At 39.7% G+C, this 27,068-nt stretch overlaps 1 protein-coding gene across 6 annotated transcripts in view; it reads left to right on the forward strand.

Annotated features, from left to right (window-relative positions):
* Window positions 1-26,535, forward strand: part of TLE4 (transducin like enhancer of split 4) — a 134,463-nt gene extending 107,928 nt beyond the window's left edge. For 3 of the 6 annotated variants that reach the window (XM_019555098.1, XM_019555103.1, XM_019555099.1), the window contains 13 exons: window positions 5,961-6,080; window positions 6,637-6,690; window positions 7,317-7,469; window positions 9,179-9,311; window positions 9,803-10,020; window positions 10,239-10,315; window positions 14,562-14,811; window positions 15,752-15,999; window positions 17,043-17,190; window positions 17,763-17,913; window positions 18,199-18,275; window positions 24,829-25,269; window positions 25,710-26,535. In XM_019555098.1, the coding sequence (XP_019410643.1) occupies window positions 5,961-6,080; window positions 6,637-6,690; window positions 7,317-7,469; window positions 9,179-9,311; window positions 9,803-10,020; window positions 10,239-10,315; window positions 14,562-14,811; window positions 15,752-15,999; window positions 17,043-17,190; window positions 17,763-17,913; window positions 18,199-18,275; window positions 24,829-24,936 (1,737 nt within the window). In that variant the 3' untranslated portion in view covers window positions 24,937-25,269; window positions 25,710-26,535. The remainder of the gene's footprint in view (window positions 1-5,960; window positions 6,081-6,636; window positions 6,691-7,316; window positions 7,470-9,178; window positions 9,312-9,802; window positions 10,021-10,238; window positions 10,316-14,561; window positions 14,812-15,751; window positions 16,000-17,042; window positions 17,191-17,762; window positions 17,914-18,198; window positions 18,276-24,828; window positions 25,270-25,709) is intronic. The other 3 variants (XM_019555100.1, XM_019555102.1, XM_019555104.1) reach the window with 1 other exon arrangement.
* The last annotated feature ends 533 nt before the right edge of the window (window positions 26,536-27,068 follow it).

Below are 27,068 nucleotides of genomic sequence, written 5' to 3' on the forward strand. Positions count from 1 at the left end.
AAATGATCTGCTAGTCCAGTCAAATCCAGTGCAGGTCCAAACAGCCTGTCATAACTAAAGATCTGATGCAGGAGTTTTGGTTGTAACGGAGTTAGTTTAAGGACACAGGCAGGCAAGCTTCTTTGGGTAGATGTGATATCTTTTATTAGACCGCTAGAGTAGTTGGAATAAGGTTCTTCGCAGTTTTGGGGCACAAATACCCTTTGTCAGGCATGTGGAGACTCAGCTAGTATTCTGAGATCTCCAAGGAATGAAAGCGTGACAGGAGGTCAGTGAGACTGTAAATAGGTGGAAATTAGGAGAACGATGGGTAGAGAAGGGAGGGGAAGGGAAGAACGACAGGGGAAAATGGGTGAAGTAATGCCAAAGGTAAGAAAGGCAGACTCTACTATAGTAACGATTTTTCAAAGATAGAAAAGAAGCAACCTGAGGGTTTTTGTGTAGCAGTCATATTAGCCTTGTTGTATTAGCCAGGTTCCAGATTGGGGATTTCATTCTGCCTACCAAAATCTCATCTGTTCGCATTCCCAGTTTCAGTTCCTTTGTATTTCCTCTCCTTGATCTTATATCCAAAGAACAGAATTGAAACTTTAACTTGTAACCTTATATTTATCCCAACTTCCCCAACCTGAACAACCTTAAAGTAGTCTTGCAAAATTTTATATTCCTCCGATCTTGCAGGCAGTTTGAGAGTTTTGCTAGTGTTTTTGTTTGTTTGTTTGTTTTAATTGATGGGTGTGTGAATTGTAATTCAGTTTCTCATTCCTATCCCCCATCAGGGTGTACATGGTCAGTGAGTAGGCTGGGCTGGGAAATATGGCATTTTTGCAATACTGCCTTTAATGTATTCTAATATATATATGTTACCCTCAGTTTATAAAACTGTTTCTGAATTTCTTAGAAGGAACTATAACCTAGTCATCATTTTAATAACAGATTTTTTTTTTTTTTTCATTAAAATAAAACATTGGGAAAGAAATGGCTCTAGACAAAATCACCTGCAACTAATCTGGAAAGTTGGCTGACCACATAGACTTTTCTACTTATCATGCTTTTGAAGAGTTTAGTCTTGTGATGTGAACAATGTAAAGGAAATGTATTTGTATGATAGATGTCCAGATTTTTGTTATTAAAAACAAATGTGTCTCATGTTATATAAAGTCTAATAGCATTTAAATATCTGGATTTTTCACGAAGCAGCAAATATGCTTGGTGATGGTATACTTTTGTCTGTATTGTAATATTGCTTGTTTTTCTGTGGTATTGCTAATCTGCTTACTACCAACATCCAGAAAGTTCCGTGGCTTAATTTCCATGTTGGCACAAGGTGTGATTTGACTCTGAAGTAATTACACCATTCAGCAAGATGCGTTGCCCCAATGCCCAATGTGGTGATCATCCTTTAAATGCCAGTGATAATTAACTGCTTCATAATCATAGTAAGGAGTTCTAATTTATAACATTATTAAGGAGTAAAATCAAAGATTAAAATATCTTTAGCACCAAGGTTAACCAGATTGAGAAAAATGGAACCACATGGTTTCAAATTTATGAAAATAAGTATTTCTACTTAATTTAAGTGTGGTAGTTTACTTTAATTCTTTAGACAGCATTCCTATTATAACTTGCTGCTGATTATTTTTCTTCTTTTTAAAGCCAATTATTTCCTATATGGAGAATTTGGGCAATAATGAATGAATTCACATTATAAGCTGCCTCCACTCAATTTAGGAAATGAATATAAGTGTAATAGGGGTACTCTTAATATTCACATTCTTTTGCATAAGAGTATGCTATATAGTAATGGTAAGTAAATACATTTTCCAAGCCATCAGCTCTCTTAAATATTGCAGTTTTAGTTGGCTTTTCTCTGTTTTTCACTAGCATCTCGGGCTGCGTCCAGACAAGCATGTCTGTACACTATGCGACACCATAGACACGTCTTGGGGGCCCCACATACTGCACATTCAGCTACTCTGTGTGCTGCAAGGGAGCTATGGGGGGGGGCAGAGGGTGAGTGGGAAGTTGACCCTTAGATATCCAAGGGATAAAAAAAACACACGGGAAAAATAAAGCAGAGTGGTGCATGTGGTAGCAATGTGCACAGCTCAGAACTGGAGTCTGGCTGGCCAGAGCCACACTCCAGCTGCCAGCCAGGCACAAGGTGTGCCACTGCTAGTTGACCCCAGGGAACCAAATGTCTGCACTCATGTGGACACGGCCCCAGTGTCTTAATGTGTTGCATCTCTAGGGCCTTTAAAGCATAGTAATTGCAATTGCAATTAAGTACCGTTTACAGTGAAATATTTAATTGGAATTGTCTGCTTTTTTAAATCTAAAATAATTTGACCCATTTTCAGCAGTGTTTGTGAAGGGTAGACATTTGTTTACCTCTTTCGTAATGATGAAAAGACTATTGGTTGTATGCGACATTTACTTTGTGTTCAGATTTCCACTCTCACTCAATATTGTAAATATATAAATAATTGCATCAGGTCAAAATTGTCAGGTTTTCATAGGCGTTTCCTTCTTTTTCTTTAAGTTTCATCCAGATATTTATAAATATCTTCATAAAGGCTTCAATTGAAGTAAGGATCACTTTATAGGAAAACTCCTATCTTTGTGTAAATCCTTGTGAAATCAGTGGAAGTCAGCATCTGTACTTCGGGTTAAGAATGTGCTTGTGTGCTGTCCTGATTTTTAGGGCCTTAATATTTTAAACAAGTACTGGAATATGAAAAAATGGTGCCAGCTCTTAATGAAGTCTACACAATTTTGCCCTGATCCTGCTTTAATAAGAGACTTGCAGCTTTTATTGAAGTGGGCTGGGTTGAGTTAAGGAAATTTGGGGAATTTTAATTTTGCAGAAAATCCCCATGTTCTAACATTTAGTCTTCATGTCAGGTCAAGACAAAAAAAATTGAAATTCTGATCCCCCCCCCCAAAAAAAAATTCCCACCCCCCCCCAAATTTTTTTTTGAAAAATCAGTTTGAACATCAAAAAATACTTTGTATTGATTCAATTAAATAGTTTGACATTCCCAAGATCAAAATGTTCCCTTTCAATGTGCTGAAGTTGTCATGTTTGATTTTTGGGTCCATTCAAAATTAAATTTACATTTTTTCCATTGCAGCACATTTCCTCAGTGGGGAGTTATAATGTGGGATCCTGATATCTGTTGTCCATATGGGCCGTTCTCCTGGGCTTGACTACATCTTCTGTAATATCTCAGAGTTACATGACTCCTATAAGACTCTAGTCAGAGAGGAATCCACATTGCATTGTAGGAAATAGTTCTCCAGGCAGCTCAGCCTATAGGAGAACATAATGGTCCAAAATTCAACTTCAATAAGATTGTGCAATGAGATTGGTCAGTATGGCACAGTTCTTAAAGTGTCAATGGCTGCTAGCATCTGTTTTCCACTAGGTCTACCGTGACTTGGTGAGCTGAACCAGAGTTAGCATCTTGCGGAAAATTCAGGTAATAGTAGTGGAAACCAGGACTGGACTATTTCAGCATAAGAAAACATTTTCATGTTCAGCAAGGGCAGCTGCAATTTAATTCTGTGGCTAGGTATCCCATGATCCTTTCTAAATAAAAGTTAGTGGTTTGGAAACAACTTGAAGTAAAGAAAGAGAAAGATGATAAGTTCTTAAATGTGAATTTTGATTTCTTATTTTGCATTCTGTTTTTTAAGATTTAAGATAAATATCTATCAGTTTGAGAGGTGGGTACTTAAACAAGTGTGGTGGCTGTGATATTACATAACAGCATGTGTGAAATTAAAAGAAAAACAAAACATATATCTGGGCATGTGTCAGACAGTATAAGCACATAGATCTTAGCGACCAGTAAAACCTATTGTCTTATAAAATCACTTGGATATCTTGTTATTTCTTTTGAAACTAGACTACAGTAAAATCCCTGTTATCCAGCATTTGAGTAACCGGAACAGTCTATAACCAGAATTTCTGGCTGGGCAGCAAGACACGGGGAGAGGGGGAAGCTCGCACGCGGTGGCCACTGCTGCCACCCTGCGCTGTAGTTGCTTCATGTGCAGCTGCGGCGCCCTTTCCCCCCCCCCCCCCCGCCCCTCCACGTGCCGCCAAAAATCGATGGCCTCAGGTAATCAGCATTTTTAGATACTCTGCACCACCTATTCCCCACTCATGCCGGATTGCAGGGATTTTACTGTAGTTAGTTAGAAATAGATCAACAGTGTTTCTGTTGAGACAGCACCTACTTTCTTTCTCATTCCTATCCGCTTTAGTTTTGTAACATATATTTAAGCACAAGCTTAATTCTGAACATGTAAACACTGACTTCAATGGGAGATGAAGTTAAGCACATACATAACTGCCCTGCTGGACCAGGGTCAGAGAGCTCAGCACCTGAAATATTAAGGTCATTGGAAACAAATCAACATGCCTGTGTTTCATGTACTTGTGTGTTTGTATGTCAGGATACAGACTTTCTCAACTAAGTTCTGGAAATAGCCTGAGTGAACGTATTCCATTTCCAGTTCCCAGCAACTGAACAGATATATAGTCAGTTAATACATATAGTACAAATGGTTTTATTTTCTGTTTCACCTCCTTCCATCTCCTCTTCCCCCCCTGCCCCACCTCTTACTTAAATAAGGAACCACGGCTGTATTCTTTATCATTAAAGAGGGCTGTCATAGTTATAGCATACTTATAGCTGACCTTTCTCCCCTTTCTTGTCTTGCTGAGTGTACCCCTGTGGCTGTTGAACCTTCTGCTTTTCCTACCCCAAGATGAAATTTCACAGTTTTGCTCAATGTCCAGGACATCTGCGTCAATGGTTTACCCTTGATAACCATGTGTGTCAATGGTCCAGCTTAATGTGGGACATTTGTGGTTCTTTACCATGGAAGTCTGTGATAAATGGTGATCATGCATCCATCTTAAAAAGAAAAATATTGTCTGTCTTTTAGCAAGAACAGATCTCAAGAGCAAAACACATTTTAAATTGCTAACCAGTCTACACGCCTACATTGCCTACAATGTTCTTCATTTGTGGCTGGAATGATTAACTTGGGGCTGGTCCTGCTTTGACCATAGAGTTGGACTAGGTGACCTCCTAATATCCCTTCCAACACTGATTTTTCTATGATTCTGTGATCCTATGAACTTTTTCAAGCACCCTGAGTTCATATTACCTCAAACAACTGGATCTTTTGCATACAGATTGTTTTTAAACCCAGATTCAGTTCTTTCATTCATCTGCGTTCTCAAACTTTGATCCTTTTGGTCAAAAAAAAAGTCTTGTAGATTGGGTGAAATTGGCTGAAAAATCATCAAGACTGATGGGTCTGGCATTGTTCCTTAATGGCTCTCACAGGAACATAGAACTGGAAGAAATCTCCTGGGGCATCAAATGCCATCCCCTCTTATCACAGGCAACCATGTCATGTAATCCCTTTAATAAGAGTACTGAGTGTCATCTTTGTGTAGCCAGGTTTTTTTGCTACTCCTATTGGAAATATGTTCCAGATCGTCACCCTTCTGATACTGACACATATTCTTTCAAAAGTTTGCTTAGGGATAGCTTATCCTGAGCCATTCTTTTCCTTTCTTCTTGTTTTTGACAGTTCTTTATTGAATTAACCTTAATTATATATTATTTCGTATGTATGTATGTATGCCAGCTCCAAATCCATCACAGTGACACTTTGGCTCTCAACTCTGTAGTGTTCCACTAATGAATTATAGAAAGGTATCTAGCAATGATTTCAGTGTCATTACTAGTTAGTTATCATTGGTTAAAGCCCAAGTTGTTATCCATCAGAATTCCTCAAAATCATTAGTACTACCACTAACACCTGCTTTAAGTGGTCTTTAATGGTAATAATATAATAAACAACATGTGATACCAGAAAATTAGGCAGCATTAAGTGTACGGTTACATATTTTTTCCTCTTCCATCTCATTTCAGAGCTCTTCTGTGTCTCCATCAGCCAGTTTCAGAACAGCAGAGAAGCACAGAAACTCAACAGATTACTCTTCAGAGAGTAAAAAGCAGAAAACAGAAGAGAAAGAAATAGCAACTCGTTATGTGAGTGAAATTTTTCCCACTGAATTGCTAGTCTAAGTTGTTTCTACAATTTCAGTAACCCAATCCTGTTGAATATCTTTTAAATCTCTGAGCAAAATCCAAGCAGATACTGAGCAGTTATGGTTTCAGCTAAGCTAAGTGGAAGTTATAGAGGTTCGGCACCAGTCAGTCTTTTGTCCTGTGGAAAGGTAGAGTATCTAGGAGATAATGGGATAGATTAGCTAGAACACCAGACTTCAGAGTTTGGGTTCTGTCCTTGCTCTGCCTGTGCCTGTTGAGTGATGTAGGACAAATCCATTCCCCACTTTCTGCCTCCATTTTTCTGGCTGTGATATGGGCTTAATTTATACACAAAGCAATTTGAGCTCTACCAGTGAAAAGCACTGTATAAAAAAGAGACCTTGTAATTTTTAATTATTGACTTAACTCAAACCAGAGAAACTGGATGTATAAAATAGCTATGTGATGCTTTATCTTTGAATAGATATTTTTGGTTTTATGAAAGCGAGAAATATGTTTTGAATATCTTTTTAAGAATTTCACTGTGTCATTTCAGGACAGCGATGGTGAAAAGAGCGATGACAACTTGGTGGTTGATGTCTCCAATGAGGTATGGTACATCACTTTCTGTACATTACAGTAACTGGGTGTCTGGCTTCAGTCTCAGTGTCTGGTAACTGCATGACTGAAATTCTGCCTTTTATCCTCAGAACAGGTTAATCTGGTCTTTTTTATATCCTTCTAATACAAAAAAACCTTTTGACTCTAACTTTTTTTTTCAAACAAGGTTTTCTTTATGTTTTTGCAGTTAAGCAGTCTATCTCAGTCCTCTTAAAGCAGTACAGCCTACCGTTGAGTGGCACTGATTGTCATCAGTACTGTGTTCTTTTCCTGTCCTGAGACTTGCATACTGTCTGACACCAAACAGGAAAATTAACCTTATGTGTCTCAGTTTCCCACCTGCAAAATGAGAAATAAAATCCTCTGCTATTTTCATATCCTAAGCGGTGGTATCATTTTCGTGTAGCAGTTGTTTACCTCCAGTTTTAACTGTAAAGAACAGGAAGTTTTATTTCAGTATTCATCTAGATTTTAAAATTGTATTAACTAATTGTTAAGTGTTCATGTGACGTGTACCAGTAATAACAGCCCTTCTCCAAAAGTCTGAATTGCTGAAGTCAGGTGCTATGTGCCACTAATAGGACATTATATTAAACCATGTTCTTCACTTTTTAGGATCCTTCTTCTCCACGGGGGAGCCCAGCACATTCTCCAAGAGAGAATGGCTTGGACAAGACCCGACTGCTCAAGAAAGATGCACCAATTAGCCCAGCTTCTATTGCATCTTCCAGCAGTACTCCTTCCTCCAAATCCAAAGAACTTAGCCTTGTAAGTGGTTTGGAACCCTTCTGAGTTGTGATGGTACACTGATTTGCACATTCATCCAACCAGTAAGACACACGGAGACATGGTACTACTTTTTAAAAATCCCTTAGGCCCTTCTACACATTATGTTTATGCCATGATTGATGTGTTAATCATGGCATGAGTGGCAAGAATACTTACTACACGTGCACCCAATTTAAGGTTCCAGAAATTGGTAAACCAGGTATAAAAATGTTCTGTGTTGTACGTTGTTTGTCTTTTATATGTAGAGCATTTTTATGGTTGGTTTGTATGGTGCCTTGAATTGAACATGAAGCAGGTTGGGGCTAGCACAACTGATTGTTGGATCTAACCAGGGACCAACAATCAACTGATTGTTAGATCCAGTCAGAGACTGTACTGGGCTCTTGAACCAGCTCCTGGTGGGTCAGCTGGCGGTTGACCCCAGCTCTAGACTTGTGGGCACCCGGTTTTAAACTTGCTCACACAAAGGGAGCCAAGGATCATGAGCATGGACCTCCCTTGCACTAGCCCGGTGGTATGGCAGAAGATGAGATTGTTAGGATCAGATCTCATTGCACCTTTAAATGAAAGTGTGCTGGGTTGAATAAAATATGGTAAAAAATCCAAAGCCGTTCTTTGGGATAGAAAGGCTTTATTTGACTACCAGGTTAGATAGATGATAGATGCGTCTACACTGTGATAGATTTTCATGTGGGGAAGGATAGAGACCCATAATTCTATGGATAAATAAGAGTACACACAGCTTACTTGAGGTTTATATTTATTTATTTATTTTGTGCTACGGTTTATAGTGAATTCAGTTTCCTGTTTGGATGCAATTTGGTTGTTAGCTTTGTTTGAATTACCAGGCTATATACAACTACAGTAATTTTCATTTTCTATGAATAAAGTAATCTGCCATTTACAACAGCCATCCTTGACTTGCATCACAAATCACAATGCAAAAAAAGGCTGCTTGCAAGTCAGGGGTGTTCTTCTTTCTCTTTTGTGACTACAGTTAATCATGGTTCTGAGCTGTATTGTAACTCCTCTCAATTCTTTGCATGTTAGGGCACTTGCACTTTTCACATTATTTTAAAATTCTCAAAAGTAAATTCAGGACTGAGGAAAGGTGTGTATGGGAGAGAGAGAGACATGTTTTAAATAGAGGAGTTAACTGTTTGTCCATTGAATAGGCAGGCCACAACATGGCCAGACATGCAGAATTCCTCATGGTACCCCAGCCATTGTTCCTCAGCTCTGTTTGACAGGGATCGTCTCTGGGGACAAGCTGATTTATTACAGACTTCTTGTCCATTCAGACTTTGGCCTATCAGTGAAACTGCCAGTAACCCTGATTTAGTTGTGATGTGTACATGTCCACTAGGAGCAGACAGACCACCAACAAATTTCATGATATCATAATATTATTGTCAAATATGTCAATGATTTTCAGTTATGGATCTTATCAGGAGTCATACTGGGGACCTAACAGACCAGAGCTGTGAATTCTTATGGTGATTCCTGAAGCCTTCCTTTCCTTTTAATTAGCCATGCCTGCTGCTCAGCATTGCCAGTGACTACTATTAAAATTAGTTTCCACAAATCAAACCACATCCTGATTTTCATCTACAGTATCTAGAGCTGCTAATTAAGAAGCCTGAAAGTAAAATAAATAACTGCCTTTCACTGTCTTACTTTATAATTAGAATGAGAAATCCACTACTCCTGTGTCTAAATCAAATACCCCAACTCCACGGACTGATGCTCCAACTCCAGGCAGCAATTCTACTCCTGGATTGAGGCCAGTGCCTGGAAAACCCCCAGGAGTCGACCCATTGGGTAAGTAACAATTGCATCTATTTTTTTCAGAGCTTTATAAAACTACACCTTGGGCATGTCTACACAAGATGCTACTGCTCAGTTGTTACTGTGCATTTATTTAGTACTTGTACTAGCAAGTACTAAATAAATGTGCTGGCAAACATCCTTTAGGTGACGCTACTGCACAGTAGCCTAATAATACTGCACAGTAGTATATTAGCACTGTCTCTTCTGTGATGCAATACTGCACAGTATTTTTTGGCTACTGCACAATCAGCGTTTTATGTAGATGTGCCCCCTGTGTTTTTGATTTTTATTTGCGTTGTTCTTTTCCAAGAGAAGGTGAGCATCCTTTTAAGTGAAGAACTGCACAAACATTTTATATACCTGCTTATGCAGAGCCCTGAGTTGGTTTTCCAGTGTTTAAACTAAGCAATGTTTTACTGCTCCCCAGACTTCTTGTTGAATTGTTTTTTCTTTTTCTTTTCTCTCTCTCTTTGGTTTGTTAGCTCTCTTTTTCTTTCCCTCCGTAGCTTCAGGCTTAAGGACCCCCATGGCAGTACCATGTCCTTACCCTGCTCCATTTGGAATTGTGCCACATGCCGGCATGAATGGTGAACTAACCAGTCCAGGAGCCGCGTATGCTGGTCTACATAACATTTCCCCTCAAATGAGTGCAGCAGCTGCAGCGGCGGCAGCAGCAGCAGCTTACGGGAGGTCTCCAGTGGTAAGTTCCTGCCTTAGAGAGCAAAGCTGTATGTAGAGTTCAGGAACTGTGAGCTAAAATAAAGACATGCAGGGCTGAATGTAGTCCAGCCTATCTCTAGTTTTGGAGGAAGGCCATGGAACTACATTTTTTTTGTTTGTTTGTTTAGTTCCATGCTTAATATATCCTCCCCCCACTTCCCCCCCCCCCTTTTTTTTTTTGCTTGGGGAAAACTGCAGGTTGGTTTTGATCCACATCATCACATGCGAGTCCCAGGCATCCCTCCGAGCCTAACGGGCATCCCAGGAGGAAAACCGTGAGTATCAAATCCCACTGTACAAAATTAAGCATTTCCTTGAAATGGCGTTTCCATGCTGGTTAGAGCTCCACCTGAGTTATTGGAAAACATTGTGATAGGAGCAAGTTAACTGATTGTTTAGAAGCTCTAATCCTTCTTTCAATCATGAAAATATATTTGGATGGAGTTGTTTGAAGACTAGTACCAGCCAAGACATATTGGGTGGTATGGAGAGGTTATGGTGGGGAGAAGAGCTGAACTTCTAGCTGTGAAGTCCTGCACTTGTGTGGTCTGTCTCAGTGTCAAAATGCAAACTGCAGAAGAACCTCTAGTATTCATACCTGCTGTGCTTTGTCCCTCAGTTTAAAAATTCCTTTGCTCACAAAAGCCTTGAAAACACTTGCAAACTTACTGAATGCTATAAACAGTACTGTGCAGGTAAAGGAACACTGAAATGTTTTGTTTGATTGAAAATACTAAAAAGAATTATGGTATCATAATGTTCCATCATCCGTGATGGAACCGACCAGAAAAGATGACTTATGTTAACAGACTTTGCTTGCTATGAATAGTAGCAATATGTAGGGGGTATATGGGGAGGGGGTGCACATGCACCCCTTAATTGGCCATGCTTGCCACTTAGGTGATGGGCAGGGGGGCTAGGGAGGCGCTCCAGTGCCCCTCTGCAAGCGCTGGCCGATCACTGCAGCCGCTCCCAGAAGGCCCTCCCCCTCCAGGCAGCAAGATGAGCCATGGTGGACCTCCCCCCGCCCCAGGCAGCGAGATCAGCTGTGGGCAGACCCCCTCACCCCTGGCAGCGAGACTGTTCACAGGTGGGGGCATGTGCCTTCCCGTGACTAAGGTGGCACCCGTCACCCATGGCTATGAACCTGGAAAAAAGAATTACACAAATATGAAGAACTCTCCACTCACTTCTCTTGAGTTGGGGGAGAAGGGCAAATAAAATGGTGATACAAACCATATTGATTTAAATTTTGCTTGAAGGTTCCCAAGTCCTCTGTGACGCATACAAGAAACTGAGCAGCCAACAGTGAAGAGGGTAGAGGGTTTTGGTATAGTTCAGGCATCTAGTACTGTTGGTATGATTTATTACTTTTACAGGTCTTGCATGCAACACAAAGTAACACATGAAGGGTGGGGACACTATCACAGTATGTGCAATTTTATTATACGTGTGTATTGTAAAAATTGTAAATGCTATGGTCGTATCCTTTCCCCCTGCCATTCAGACATAACTGGCTGTCATGTGACCTATTCCACTACCTCCTCTGTGCTGGTGGACATCCCATATATATAGCCAGGCTGGCTCTAGTTGAGTCATGTGCAGAGTTAATGAGTTGGCACAAAGTAACTTTCAGGATCAGGACCTTGCCACATAACCTTCTTCGCGTGTGTGTGTGTGTGTGTGTGTGTGTGTGTGTGTGTGTGTGTGTGTGTGTGTGTGTGTGTGTGTGTGTGTAATACCAAATGCCTGATATTGGAATAAAAGGTGCAAAGTGTTGTTGCATCTCAAAGGTTTTTGAATGACATTGACATAACAGTGGCTATTCAGAAGGTTAGTAGTGGCTATCTATTGTCATCTAGATCTGATGGCTGTAGAGATTGAACCCTCGAAGTGTTTGGCAAATATTACATTTGATCCATCTTGAGTTCAATATTTTTCACAGCTGCTGTTCAAAATTGTCACTGTCTGTTTTATTATTTATCCCTTTTTAAAAAGTTTTTATAAATTCTCTGCTGAGAGTTCCCTTTCATGGAATATACAGTATGTAGTGCATTGGTTAGCTTGTTTCTGACTTCCCTTTTGTTTTTGAACTATTGCATAATTGTTGTGATTGATTGTCCTAGGAAACAGTACAGTATATGAATCAAAACATAGGAAATGTATTTTGAAACCTATGAAAATGCTTATAATGGAATATATTTGTAACGCATTTACAATTCTTGAAACGTGTAAAGGACAATGTTTTAAAATATTAATAACTGTAGGAGCTTAGTACATTGGTACAATTCTATCAGGAGGGCTCATAGTAAATGGTTGAGTAGGAGAACGAGAGAGAAATACAACACCAGAATCTTCCCAGGATGAATTGTATTTGAATAATTATACATAGCACTTATGTGCTTTATGAGCTGAATCCTCAGATAGCGTAAGTCAGTGCAGTTCTGTTGAAGGCATCTGATGGTTTCTGTGCTCAAAGCAACTTTGCTGGTATTGGCCCAAGTATGACGTTTCAAAAATAATGCTGCAATTTCATTTTTTGGTATCACTGCGATGTCTCAGGGAGGGTTAGTGCTTTATTTTTAATACCATACAGTGTCAAGCATATAGCTGGTATATTAAACAGATGATGAGATTTTATAGATGGCTGATTTCTATAGGCACTAATTGAAAATAAAATCTACTAAAACTAAGCAGATTGCATCTTTTGACAGCAGTGACAATCCATTTGAGCCTTGTCTGAATGTATTTAGTGTCAGGAATGAAGGATGATGATCTGTCACTCAGGCCTGCCAGATCAAGAGAAGAGAAAGTATAGTGAAAGCTGCAGAAAGAGTGAAAGATTTCTGGTAATGGGATAAAAAAATAAAAAAGGGAAGATTATGTGAATAAAGTTGAATCTTTGTGCTGCTGAAAAGCCATTGTAATAGCGTGTTGTGAGACTGAAATATCAAGCAAAACGGTTAGCTTGTAAAGGCTGTCTTTCCACCTAATTTCAGGGTATTCTGAAAAAAATTATATTTCTACGAATTAGTCTTGTCTACTATTATGACTAGTTTTCTTCTCAGTACTACCAGGAATATGCTAATCTAAGGAAATTAAGAACTTCTTTTAAACAAGCAATCAGACAGACAGACAGATATAGATGGGTCCTCTTATAACATTTGTATTCAGTAATGGCTACTGTCTGACACAGCACATCTTAGAATAAAACAATTTTGTAACCTATGTCTTCTCCCTGCAAAATATTTTGAGATGAAGTTGTTGATAGGTTATTCACAGGTGGCATAACTGGCAGTCACGTTCTTTCTCAGTGAGAGTCCTGATTCCAGCAAGCAGAATTGGGATTTGTGGTTGTCATGTTCATTCAAAAAAAAAAAAAAAAACCACCCCCCAAAAACCCAAAAACACTGAACATTTTTCCTAGTCTGCCATTTCAGCAGTTGTACCTTGAGAACTTAACCCTTTGAAGTCAGAGATTTCATTCAGCAAAACAAATGCAATAAAACTTCAGAGCTGGTTGGACTTCATCATGCATACTCACTTGGAGGTTCATATTCACAAATTAAATGTTCCCAGGGAATATTCATTTTAATCTCTTTTGCTCAGCCAGGTGTTAAAATTCTGCAATTCCTGGCTTCCTCTTTCTGTGTTCAAGAAGGTTTCGATGTGGGCTTCTCTCACTCTGCTTATGTATGTCAGGCCCAGTTTGAAAACTGACATTACGTGTCCCTGCTCATGATAGTAATCATAAGTACATGACTTAAGACATAGAAACTGTTTGGTCTGTGGATTCATAGCTTGCCTTGCGAAGAACTCTCGGGCTGATGGTTTCCAAACTGGGTGCCATGAATAGGAACTGAAATCCAAACTTACTCATGTCATCAGAGGTGCTGTGTACGCCCATGACTTCTGTAAACATAAATGTAGTTGAAGATGTTCGGGAGCTCTGGATAGCTTGGTGACCACAGGTGTTACATTTAGATTAACCTGACCAGAGTTAGGTTGATCTAAATGCCCATTCATGCAAGCATGCAGAGGGCTTAAATCTCCCCAAAAATGGTGTGCTGTGAGTCAGTTTACCTAAGTAGGTGCACTAACTTAGATTTGAGATCAGGTTAACTTGACCTGAGAAAGGGTTAAACCAGTCTTGCGAATGCCTGATGCCTTTGCAATGTAGCCCCAGAGCTGGGAAAGCCCTGCTATTTGCCCCAGTCCTGGGGCTGTACTGTTCCCTCCCCTTCCCACCTTCCCTCCCCAATTCTGTCTGCCCCTCTGCACCCCAAGTTACTTGTACTGGTTTCCTTGCATGGCTCCCAGCTGCATGCACTGCTCCTAGAATATGTTTAGGTGGTGTAAAGTAAGCCTCATTAACAAACTGGGTGTGGTAAATGTCTGAATGCACCCTACATGCCTGAATTAAGTATCAAAGCTACATGCATGTTTTAAAATGTTGGTTAATATAGCTTGTTCTTTTTTTTGAAGCAGGCACGATTAATCGCATTCACCTTCCTTTTGTAGGGCATATTCATTTCATGTAAGTGCAGATGGCCAGATGCAGCCTGTACCTTTCCCTCCTGATGCCCTCATTGGTCCAGGAATCCCTCGACATGCTCGCCAGATAAATACTCTGAATCATGGAGAAGTAGTATGTGCAGTTACCATCAGCAACCCCACTAGACATGTGTACACTGGTGGGAAGGGATGTGTCAAAGTTTGGGATATCAGCCACCCTGGAAACAAGAGCCCTGTCTCTCAGCTGGACTGCCTGGTAAGTGAAGACCTATAGATGATGATGTACTATGAACAGAATGATAGTGAGTAAAAGAAAGCAGCTGGTGTAGAGCTGACATGGTATTGTTAAGATATGGAATACAGTGATTGTTCAGGGACTGTCATCAGTACTGAAGTTGAGCGGATACAAATTGCTAAGCGTCACTGAAGTGGTTTTATTGTTTGTTCCATAACTAAGTTGTCCAGCTTGAGGTATGTGGGTGTTGTACTTCAAGAATCTTCTACAATAAAATCTTTTAAAATGTTTTTCTAGTCTATATTTGCCTTTGTGTGTATAATGTCCTGTTTGTACATGACACTCTAAAGGTCTCCCTCAGTTGCTGTTAAGTTTCAGGAAATGTATTTGCATGAGGTAACAAGATGTGCTATTGTTAGCTTTTCTTTTATGTCGTTTACCACTTTTTGATGACGCGTTGTACGTGCTGCTTCCAGTTGTATGTGCTGCTAAAATCAAAGCTGCGAAATGCTGGAAATAAAGAAAACAGCAGAAATATCTTCCTGATCTGATCACTGCCTGATAGTAGCAGCAGGTCTCTCTGGAACAGAGGAGAGACAAGCCAAGGAATTTGTACTCACAACACGGAGTTAAACTGAAATAAACCAAGTATTAAAACATAACTTTCCTTACAAGCTGTCGCATGCAGAAACATTGAATTGTTTGGGGTTGGATGCAGGTCTTTGCATTTTGATGCTAATTAAGATTAAATATCTCTCACTACTGAATTTTGCAGATCAAGTTTAAGTACTTCCCTAATGTCATGTAATTTTCTGGCATTAATACACTTTATCATTGTCATAAGTATAAATGGCTCATTAAAACCAGGAGGGAATACAATACTTTTATGGATTTCTGCTCTCATGTTAATGCTGTTTTCCTTTCCTCATGAGTAACCTCTTGATGGCTTCTGTCTCCACAGAACAGAGATAACTACATCCGTTCCTGCAGATTACTCCCAGACGGCCGCACCCTGATAGTTGGTGGGGAAGCCAGCACGTTATCCATTTGGGACTTGGCAGCTCCAACTCCACGTATAAAAGCAGAGCTGACATCCTCTGCCCCAGCCTGCTATGCTCTAGCTATCAGCCCTGACTCCAAGGTCTGCTTCTCCTGCTGTAGTGATGGGAACATTGCAGTGTGGGACCTGCACAACCAGACTTTAGTCAGGTAGGTCAACAGAACTGGATTGACAGGTTGGGAAGAATTAATTAGGCATAGCCTTTCCTCCCCCCATCTCTACCTCCCCACACCTTAGATTTTTAAATAAACTTGTATCTTAATCATGTCAGCCTAACTTTTTTGTGTATCATTGTTAGGCAGCCTGAATAGTTAGTGAGTGATAAAATTGTAACTATGTAGGCTTTGAGGAGTTTATAATTCCAGGCTTGAAAGCTACGTTCTGGTGTTTCCAGATTGGGGCCTGCTGCATACTTTCAATAAATCAGCTGATATCAAGAGTCCCCTAGGTCTTGTTTCCCCACCTCCAGAAGTGGAATTATTTGAATCGTTTTTTTGTATTTGTATTTATTTCAGATGTGTATTCTGCCCTTTCCAAAAGGCTCAGAGCAGGTGAAAAAAAATGAGTGAAAAACGGAGTATGTTGTGTTGACACTCAGAGCAGCCAATCTGCATTAAGCACATGTGACTTAAGTAAAAGCGAGCCTAAATCACCGTGTTCAGATCCGGTTTGTTTTGGGATGGATTTTCAGAATGTTGATTACTTATCAACAGTGAAAAGCATTTTAAGAACTAGTAGTATAGGTCTATAGTATACAATAATATAATCTAACACGGCATGTAAATGTGAGCTTTTGGCAGTTGTAAGGGGCCTTCAGATTTTTCTTAAACCAGTTTATTTAGAATCATTTGCTAAAACCTCCAAGAGTGATATAATCCCACTCCGTTAAGGCCAAGATCCACCACTGATCTGAAACTTGTAACCTAATTTAAAAAAAAAGTTAGTGCCCAACCGATTAACCTGATTATTTGATTTATTCAGCACGCAATTAATTTGGTTGTCTCAGAAGTTTTAGATGTCCATCTTCTAAAATATGCTATTGCTGTCCTTAGCGTGAATTGTCATAAAAAAACAAACTGAACAAAAAAGAGACATGATCTACACAGAAAATGAACACTGATCCCTTCTGAGTATGCGGAGCAAAACTGATCCTTTCTAACATGATTAGGTGTTTTCTTTTTGACAATTTTAGGCAATTCCAGGGCCACACAGATGGAGCCAGCTGTATTGACATTTCTAATGATGGCACCAAGCTCTGGACGGGAGGTTTGGACAATACGGTCAGATCCTGGGACCTCAGAGAAGGGAGACAGCTACAACAGCATGACTTCACATCACAGGTTTGCTCTTGAAAACTTTGACGTGTTATAGAAATCTGTAGTGGTCTTTATAAAAAAACAAACAAAAAAACCAAAAAAACCCATGTTTTTGTTTTTAAAAAAATAAGACTTGAAGGATTGCTCCAAAAGAATTTTTCACTTGGTCTCTAGCACTATTTCAATATGGCAGCTGAACATATCTCTGGGTTGTTATTCTGTTTGACAGATTAATATTTTTCCCACAAGAACATCAGGCAATCTTTTTATAAAGGAGAATTGCCAGACTCAAGTATGCTGATGTACAATCTGTATCATTTCTTGTAGCTGTTTGTTCAAAGAGATCTTACAAAAATATTTCTAAGGCTGTTGGATGGGCTAGGATATTAACTTGTATAGCTAAATGGAGTTTTGTGTACATGAACTAATTTATCTTGATTACTATAGTAATTGAATTAGCATCTTTTAACAACTGTCATAGGAAACCAAAATGTTGCTCACGTATTTGAACAGTGGTGACAATGTGGTAGGAATCAGTTTTGAACATTTCAAGCCCCTCCCTTAATTATTGAAGCCTGTGCTGTGTTTAATTCCAGATCTTCTCACTGGGCTATTGTCCAACTGGTGAATGGTTGGCAGTAGGAATGGAGAACAGTAACGTTGAAGTTCTGCATGTTACTAAACCAGACAAGTATCAGCTACATCTTCATGAGAGCTGTGTGTTATCGCTCAAATTTGCTCACTGTGGTAAGCAACAGCTTCTCTGCCAGCATTTTCTCTCTCTTGACAAATCTCTTTTGAATAAATACAGTGGAAATTTAAAACCAGATGTTCAATTTAAGTATAAAAATTAAACTTATCTTTCCCTTGTGTGAATGCTTTTTGTTACAAAATACTTATATTGTAGCTAAAACAAAACCAAACCGTAGTCTAATCAGATAAAACTTTTGATTGTTCTGATACATTTTTTGTTAACAAGAAAATTAATCATTTTCTCTGACTAATCTGTTTTGGGGTGTATTTTAATTGCAGGCAAATGGTTTGTAAGCACTGGAAAAGATAATCTTCTTAATGCCTGGAGAACACCTTATGGAGCCAGTATATTCCAGGTAATAATCTCCTAAAAGCTGTTTTCCACACTATAGTGCAATTGTGATGCATTTTTTTCAAGGTCTGTCATTTGATTTAGAGGTTTTTTTTTAAATGGGAGTTCTTTTGTTTATTTTAAGACTGTCCCTGGGAATTATTTTGTTTCTTTTAAGACTGTCCCTTATGATGAGGGTACAAAAAATTTAGTTCCTCAATACTATTTTAATAATTGTATTGTCATCGTAAAGTGGCCTGTGACTTGAAGGTATATGTTAAGTAACCTTGAAATTTTTGTGTCCTGTTTCCTTCCCTGCACCCTTCCCCACCCGCCTCCACTTCCTTTGTGTGTCTTGCCATGGGCAGTATGAAGCAGCATTCATACAACACGATTAAATTAGTATTCATTGAATGTTCTATATCCTGCTAAAAATGGTGGAAGCTATAGTCAGTATGACAGTCACATGAGCAATTTTTCCAAGCTTGCTTCTTTGATTTGCCATTCCATTTTTTTTTCTCTTTCTTAAAATAGCTTTTGATGACTGGTATAGATAAAGCAGCATTTAAGATGTCAAAACATGTATTCATATTAAAAAGTTATTAAATGACACGGGCAAATGCTTGAACTGAAGAGCTGACCCTTGTATAAGACTTCTATAGAATGTAATTGGAAGCGGTAACCTTGCTGTAATTTTTAAACCATCACACAGCTTTTAACTATCTTCATCTCTAATGGAATTTAATGATTTCCCCCTTCAGAAAAGTAAATTTGTCCAGTTCTTAAGAAACCAATGTTTAATGCAGAATAAGACCTCTCTAACTCTTCCAAATCTCACTTTTAGTGAAAATCATTGAAGAGATCAAACTCCAAAAAAGCATATGGCTTCCTGGATGCTTCACGCTCGCACTCTCGTTATGAGTACAGCACTCATACGGCCCTAGTAGGTCCAAAAGATGAGCTCCATGCAGTAGCAGAAAGAAGCTGTATCTCAGTGCTTTTGATGCAGTTTACTGTGAGATACTACACCCCTCCATATAAAACAGGTAGCAGAACTATGATAGTCTTTGGGATCTCAGATTAACCTTATATGCCACCAAACTGATTAGTACCTTCAGAAAGACGTTAGAGCAGTGGTTGCCAACCGGTTAATTTGATCAACTGGTAGATGCCTCCAAAACACTGGGCATTGCAAGCGGTGCACACCAAGGGCATGGGACAGCTACAGGGAATGGGGGGCATATGCCCCTGGAACTGCACACCAGCCAGGCTGGCTGCTGTTGCGGACTGGGGCCAGGGCACGCCAGGCAGTGCTAAGAGCAGGGCTTTGCGGGGAGCTGCAGGCACCCACAAATTTGCCGTAGCCCCGTTCCCAGCGCTGCCGTGAAGAGCACGACACTGTCTTTCAGCCCCAGCCTGCCACCCCCAACCCCCCGCACAGATTTGAGGGGTAAGGGGAAGGCAGTGCCGTGCTCTTTGCAGTGGTCTGGGCTGCACTTCGCTGCAGTTGGGCCGGGTGGCGGTAGAGCTGGGGGAGGCTATGGTGAATTTTCATGTGCTTGCAGCCCCCCATGTAGCTCACCTCCCGATGCACCCCAGCCCACAGCAGCAGGCAAGCCAGCCAGCATGCAGATCCGGGGGCATGCATCCTCCTGTGCCCTCCCAGGGTGTGTGCTCCCCCCGCCATGGCCCCCAGATGAGCCGCTCACGGCTCCATCCTGCACCCTAGCTGTGCAGGACCTACCCCTGCCTCTGCCTCAGCCCCACTTCCTCCCTGCTGTTTGTGGGGGGGCAGATCAAGGCCCCAGCAGTGAGGGAGAAAGAGGAGCTGGGGCCTCTATCTGCCCCACCGCAGCCTTTTCCCCTCCCCCTGCCCCTTCCTCCACAAACCTACCTGCTTGAGGGGGGCATGCCCCCAAATAATTTTTTCTCCCTCTGCCTCAATCTGCCCCCCAATTCCCTCCCCACAGACTTACCTGCTAAGCAGTGGTGGGGTTGGGGGGTGGCACACAGTAGATCTTGGGTTGCTTTTAAATGCCAAAGGTGATCTACTTAAAAAGGTTGGAAACTACTAGGTTAGTCTCAAGACAATCAGTGTCTTTGGTGAAGAGCAGAGGGCTCAAAATGAATGTAGGCAAAACCAGATTTGTTTTCATCAGAAGAGACAGTGCTTTGAAGAACTAGCTTGGATTTGGGTTCCCAGTCATCACTGAAGGCATCTACCCCCATCTGTCAAAGTTGTGCAAAGCCTTGGATTCATCATCTACAGTTACTGTCAAACTCTGTCCCCTTCCTCTGAATCACAGATTCCTGAGTGGATACTTGTTACTGAATATGGTCACAGTCCAGAGACCTGTACAGAACACAGCTGTCAGTTATTTGGGACAAGGCCCAAAATAGGGTTTGAGTCATTTTAACCATCTAGATTCTGTTAATTCCTAGCGCTGGAGGTGCCTCCATTGCTTAACTGTAGCTTTTCGCTTCTGTATTCCCAGAATTGTCCTAGTCTGAGCATCTTGGTGCTTATTTCCTGTGTAAATGTAAGTGCAGGTTAGAAACTGGATGTCCTCCTATCTACATCCCTTAAGGGCTGCGGGCCAGGCACCGGGGGATCTAACACTCCCCAGCCACCTAAGCAGGCTGATGTGCTCCCGTGCTAGAGTAGGTAGCATGGATACCTAACTCTTGTTACAGTTTCTACAATGAGGGCCAGGCCCCAAAGTCAGAAGCAGTTCTAGACCTAATACTAACACATGACCAAGTTCAAGAGGTATCTTTTGGTGATCTACTCTGGAATAGCGATCGTAATTTAATTGCCTTCAACGTTCTAGTGGGAGGGAGCAAGCCAAAAAATTTCGCCATGAAGATGTACAACTTTAGGAAGGGAAATTACACAAAAATGAGAATTTTAGGAAGAAGTTAAAAGGAGTAGTCAAAACTGTAAAGGGCCTGCAGGCAGCTTGGAAGCTCTTTAAAATACAGTGTTAGAGGCTCAGGAAAACTGATAACACAAATCAAAAGGGATACCAAGTGACTGAATGAAACCCCTGCATGGTTTAACAGTAGTTAAAGAAACCATTCAAGGCAAAAAGATACCTTTCAAGAAGTGGAAGTCTTGCCAAAATGAGGAAAATGGGAAAGCTCACAAATTCTGGCAGGTCAAATGTAAAAGAAAAAGCAACCAAAAAAGAATTTGAGGACAGTGTAGCAAAAGATGCTAAAGTTAGTCTTAAAACTTCTAAAAAATATTTCAGAAGCAGAAAGCCAGCAAAAGAATTGGTGGGACCATTAGTTGACCATGGTGTAAAAGGTGCATTTAGGGTTGATAAAGCCATAGAAGAGAACCTAAATAAATTATTTTTTTTTTTTACTAAAGAAAATACTGAAGAAATTCCCATGCCTGATCAGTCCTTCCCAGTAAATGGGTCTGAAAGGTTGGACCACGTTGAAGTGACAACAGAAGTTTTAGAGTAGATTGTTAAATTAAATGCTAGTAAGTCACCAGGACTGGATGGCATTCATGTAAGGGTTCTGAAGGAACTCAAAGATGAGATTGCAGAACTGTTGGCAGTAGACCATAACCTGTCATTACAAATGGCCTCAGGCCAGAACACTTGTGTGCTGCCAACATAATGCCCATCTTTCAAAAGGGCTTCAGAGGTGATCCTGGGAACTACAGACCAGTGAGTTTCACTTCCCTCCCTGGCAAGTTAATAGAATCTATAATGAAGAATAAGTTCAGTAATTACACTGACAGACATGATAATCTGGGGAGGAGTCAGCATAGTTTTTGTAAAGGGAAATCCTGCCTCACCGATCTGCTGGAGTTCTTTGAGGGTGTTAACAAGCATGTGGACAAGGGGGATCCAGCTCACATAAGCTTTTTGGAAGTCCAAATATATTTTGACAGGTTCCCTCATCACAGGCTTTTAAAAAAACCCGTGTTGCCACAGGATTGGAGGGCAAGTTCTTTTGTGGATTGAGACCTGGTTGAAAGATAGGAAGCAAAGGGGAGGGATAAACAGTCACTTTTCAGGATGAAGGGAGGTCAAAAGTGGGGTTATTCAGAGATCTGTGCTAGGCCCAGTTTTTTGTTCAGCTTTTTCATCAATGAGCTGGAAATGGGAGTGCACTCTGAAATCTCAACTTTGTAGATGCTTCCAGATTATCTGTGTAGTCAAATTCTAGGCTGACAGAGCAGACCTGCAGAACGATCTCACTAAGTTAAGTTAGTGGGCAAAAAAATGGCAGATAAACTTCAGTGTTGACAAGTGCAGAGTGGGAAAAATAATCTCAACTAAATGTACAAATGCTCAGTTCTGAAGTAGGTGTTAAAACTCAGGAAAGAGATCTTGGAGTTTTTGTGGATAGTTCTCTAAAAATGTTAGTTCAATGTCCAGAGGCAACCAAAAAACTAGCCAGTAAAATGCTGGAAATCGTTAAGAAGGGAATAGAAATAAAATACAAAATGGAGAACACCATTATGCTATTATACAAATCCTTGGTGCACCTGTATCTTGAGTACTGTGTACAGTTCTGGTCTCTGCATCTCAAAAAGGATATAGTAGAATTGGAAAAGATATAGAGAAGGGAGAATTGTTATTCACCAACTCCCAGAGTACTAGAGCTATGAGGCACCCGCTGAAATTAGCAGGAGACAGGATTAAAACTACCAAGAGAAAGTACTTCTTTATGCAATGCAAAGTTAATTTGTGGAATGCATTGCAATAAGAGAAGGTAGAGGCAGATAGCATAGCTAGGTTCAAAAAGGGACTATATAAATTCATGCATGATAGATCTATTAATATCTGTTGAACCAAGCTGTTGGCGATGTTTCCTCTGGCATATCTAAACCAATAAAAGTAGATGCCAGGAAAGATGATGAATAGGGGTTAGATCACTCTAGATATATCTGATTCAGTGCTCTCCCTCTAGACACATTATTGGGCTAGATAGACTACTCGTCTATCTTGGATCCATTTTTTACATCCAGGTCCTTTACTGGACCTAGCTTTTTTTTCCTGCTTTTTCAAAGTTTTCTATAGTCAGCAGTCAGCTTCATTAATAAGCTCTGCCTTTTGGGACAGTGCAGCTTTTCTGGGTGTGAGAAAGCTGGAGGTAGAATATTCTTAGCTGAGAGTATCCAAAGCCAGAATGAGTTTCCAGAGGAGGTCAGATTAATCCCCATGAGCCCAACCACTATTAGAATATGGCACAAGACCAACTAACTGTTTCTACCAAACCTAGTGATGAGAGCAGAAAACATATTCCCCCACAAAGTCTCCTTAATGAGGGACAGGGAAAGAGCAGAAAAGTACATGAAATCCACTAGGGACCATTTCATGCAGGTTTAATGTGCTTAGGAAGGCCTTGGCTGCTACAGCATTAGCCACTATGGAAAATGCTGATGTATTTATGTATGATACATATTTTTGATAGGGGAAACTCTCCTAGCATTTACACCAAGAAATAATTATAGTTTGAAAATAATGCAAATTTCCTCCTATAAATTTACAGGATAAACATCATATCATAATAGAGCTCTCTAGATACAGATGCAGGAATACAGGATAGAGGAAGCTGCTAATTGTTGTATCTTCTGTTCATCCATTGTATCTTGTTACATTTAGGTGCTTACGCCATACAAAACACTAGTATTTGTTCATCTTTTCACTTGTTTTGGACATTGAAAATTCCTTAGTGAAGAAATTGTCTGTCTCCTTTTCTATTTGGAAAGCGCTAACAGATGATATGGGAAAAATAATTATTATTGTTCTCTAAGGTCTAGGACCAGGTACAGAAATTCAAAAAACCCAAGAATTGATCTAAGTTGCACTGTTTTCTGTAAGTGGTATAGTTTAGCTCAGTAGCGAACAAAAAGCACATTTGCCCTTTGGTGGGTGGGGCAACTTTTAGACTGGGTTCCACCATTTCTCAACCAGTCTGTGTGCACTGAACTTCTGTTCTGTTATGGGTATAGACCCATTTCTCAACACTTATAACGATAAAAGTGCAATGTCTGTACCTGGTTTAAGGTCTTTAGAATTATTCCTATGGAATTTAAATTTCTGCACAACTCGGCTTGTTCCATTCTTCTTGTAATCCATGATAAAGACCACCTTTTTTTTTTTTTTAAAAGAGGTTTACTTTGGTTTGTTTTAAAACACCCAGATCCTGGTTGAGATTAAAAACATTAATTAATGCTCATTGATTATAAAGAGTGTGTATAGACGTAGTTGTTTTTGTTTTACAGGTTATCTTCAGCTCTCTGATACTGAATAAAATATTCACTTCCATTCATGTTCATTTGTGTTACCTTAAATATTACAGGTGAAGGAAGTTTGGAGAATTATTTTTGTAACCTCATCTGTCAGCCCTTCATCTCTGAGTTGAGTCAGTTAGTTTCGATATTTGAATAAGCACTGCCATGCACTCCCCCTCAGTAAACTCTCTCTCTCTTTCTCTCCTGATTAATATTTTAGGCTGGTGCCTTTTTCTATTCATTCAGTTTACTAAAACACAAAAATACTTAATTTATTGATGCTCATAGTATTTTTCTTTCTCTTTTCTTCCTACAGTCCAAAGAGTCCTCATCTGTGCTTAGCTGTGATATCTCTGTGGATGACAAATATATTGTCACTGGCTCTGGGGACAAGAAGGCAACAGTCTATGAAGTTATTTATTAAAGACAAATCTAAATGCAAAAAGGACTCCTCCTCGTAGCACTTTGCTGTATATTCCTTCCCCTACCCCCCTCCCACCCAAAATGAGGACCATCACAGTTGTGGAGTTTATTTTTTCCTCTCCTAATTTGCAATTCAATTGTGAATGCTCATTAAGAACTTGTGATACCAAATCTTCAGATATCTACTTGGAAGAAGATGGAATAAGCATACTTAACAGTGAACTGACTCTTTAATTATGTATTATAGCTGTAATATATTTATTTTTGTTTAAAGAAGGCTTTCTAACAATGAACTGACTAAATAAAGCTGTCTGGCCCTGTCTTGGTTTGAAAGGTGCGTTGTGTATATTGTGCTTTTGCTGGTGGATTGAAGGGATTGGGGAGAAAAGTCCAAAATTAAAAGTTGCAGTAAATAGACCACTAATTTATAAAAAGAAAAATTAACTAATCAAGCATTGCTCTCAGTTGAGGGTGCTAAATGCTTCTGAAATGTAGAAGATAATTGTTATGGGAGGAAGCTGTTTAACTATTTTAGGCAGTCTTGGGAATCTAAAATTGTAATTACAAACCTTATAACCAATGATTTACATGTAAGTTTGTAGTTCATCTAAAATGAACAATTGTAAGGAACAATACATCAAAATAGGATTTGTATTAGTACATCCAATAATCTGTCACTGGATTTGTTTTCAGTGCTTTTTCTTTTGCTCTTAGACTACTTCAGTGTCAACCCAGGTATTTTTTTTAATATAATATCTCTTTGTTATATTGTAGAGAGAAGTACAATAACTTGCCTCAAACAATCACCTTTATCCCTTCTGGATGCTTTGGCCACATTTCTTTGAAAAGGGAGATGTGTGTCTTTGGGCAATTTAGCCATTACAAGAGATTATGGGAAATATTTGATATATTCATTGGAAACCACACAGAAATAAGAATGGATTCCTACGCATGTACAAACTACAAAAGCAAGGACCTCAGAGGTAGGATTTACAAGAGCACTCATTCTGAAGTACAGAAAAGAATGGATTCTCACTTGAGAGAAGGACTTGCTTTATTTGCCACAAGTTCTATCCACGGCTTAGTTGGATGTCCCTGAAATGGATGCAGGCTGAGCCATCATGCCAGAGACATTGTGTTATCTTTTTATGTTGTTGTTGTTGCTGTTAAACTATGATCTGTGATTTTTTTTTTTTTTTTTTTTTTTTGAATGCTTTAAAAAAAATCTTTAAGTCTGTGGATCTGCTGATGTACAGTGCCTTTGCTGCTATGGATCAAAATCAAAAGAACTGTGTAGATAAATCTTATTGTATAAGTAGAAAATTACTTAATTTGATACTAGAAATGGATTGATGCTGCAAGTTAAAATGGACTGTTCATTGAAGTTCCAAATGTGGTAGCAAAAAATGGTGTCTTAAGTGCTTAGTGTTTGATGTCATTAACAGTTTCGTAATACTCTACAGTGTAGAAAGATTTTGATACTAAACTGTGTCATTGTACATAGTTCTAATGCATTGTATTGACCCACCAGTACTTCTATAATGGTAGATTATTGTTTGTGCATTCAGACTTTTAAGCATTAAACATAAGTAACTTCTAAGATGTATTATATTTTCTATTTTTTCCCCTTTTTGGATTGGCTAACCTCAGTAGTTGAACAGCTTGGTGTAAAGAGTCATAGGCAATAGAAGAGAGAGTTTTCAAGTTACACAACATACACCCATGGGTGTCTTGGAAAAGAGCAGTCTGTTTTTCAGAGCACACTATTCATCAGAATACCTAAAGGTATTTTAATGCAATGATTCTCATACTGAAATGCAGTTTTTGCCCCTCGTTGATCAGAGGGGAGGCTTGGGGCCTATGGCAATCAGCCTCGGGGGTTGCAAAAAGGCAAATCCTATGCTTTTCTTCAGAAAACACATTTCAAGGATCTCTGCTGATGTCCTGTCAAGCTTGGGGTGCCCAAGACCTCTTCTCTTTGTTGGAATGACTTGTGTTTGGGTTGCTAATGTACCCACAAGGTGAATGGGAAATGGGAAATGATGTTGGTTTAGAATTTAGCACCCAGGCTGTATCCTGAAGGAACTGATTCAAAGTTCAACATCAATGGAAAGATTTTCATTGACTTCAGTG

Source organism: Crocodylus porosus, unplaced genomic scaffold, assembly GCF_001723895.1.
Source record: "Crocodylus porosus isolate Cpor-Errol unplaced genomic scaffold, CroPor_comp1, whole genome shotgun sequence".
NCBI lineage: Eukaryota > Metazoa > Chordata > Crocodylia > Crocodylidae > Crocodylus > Crocodylus porosus.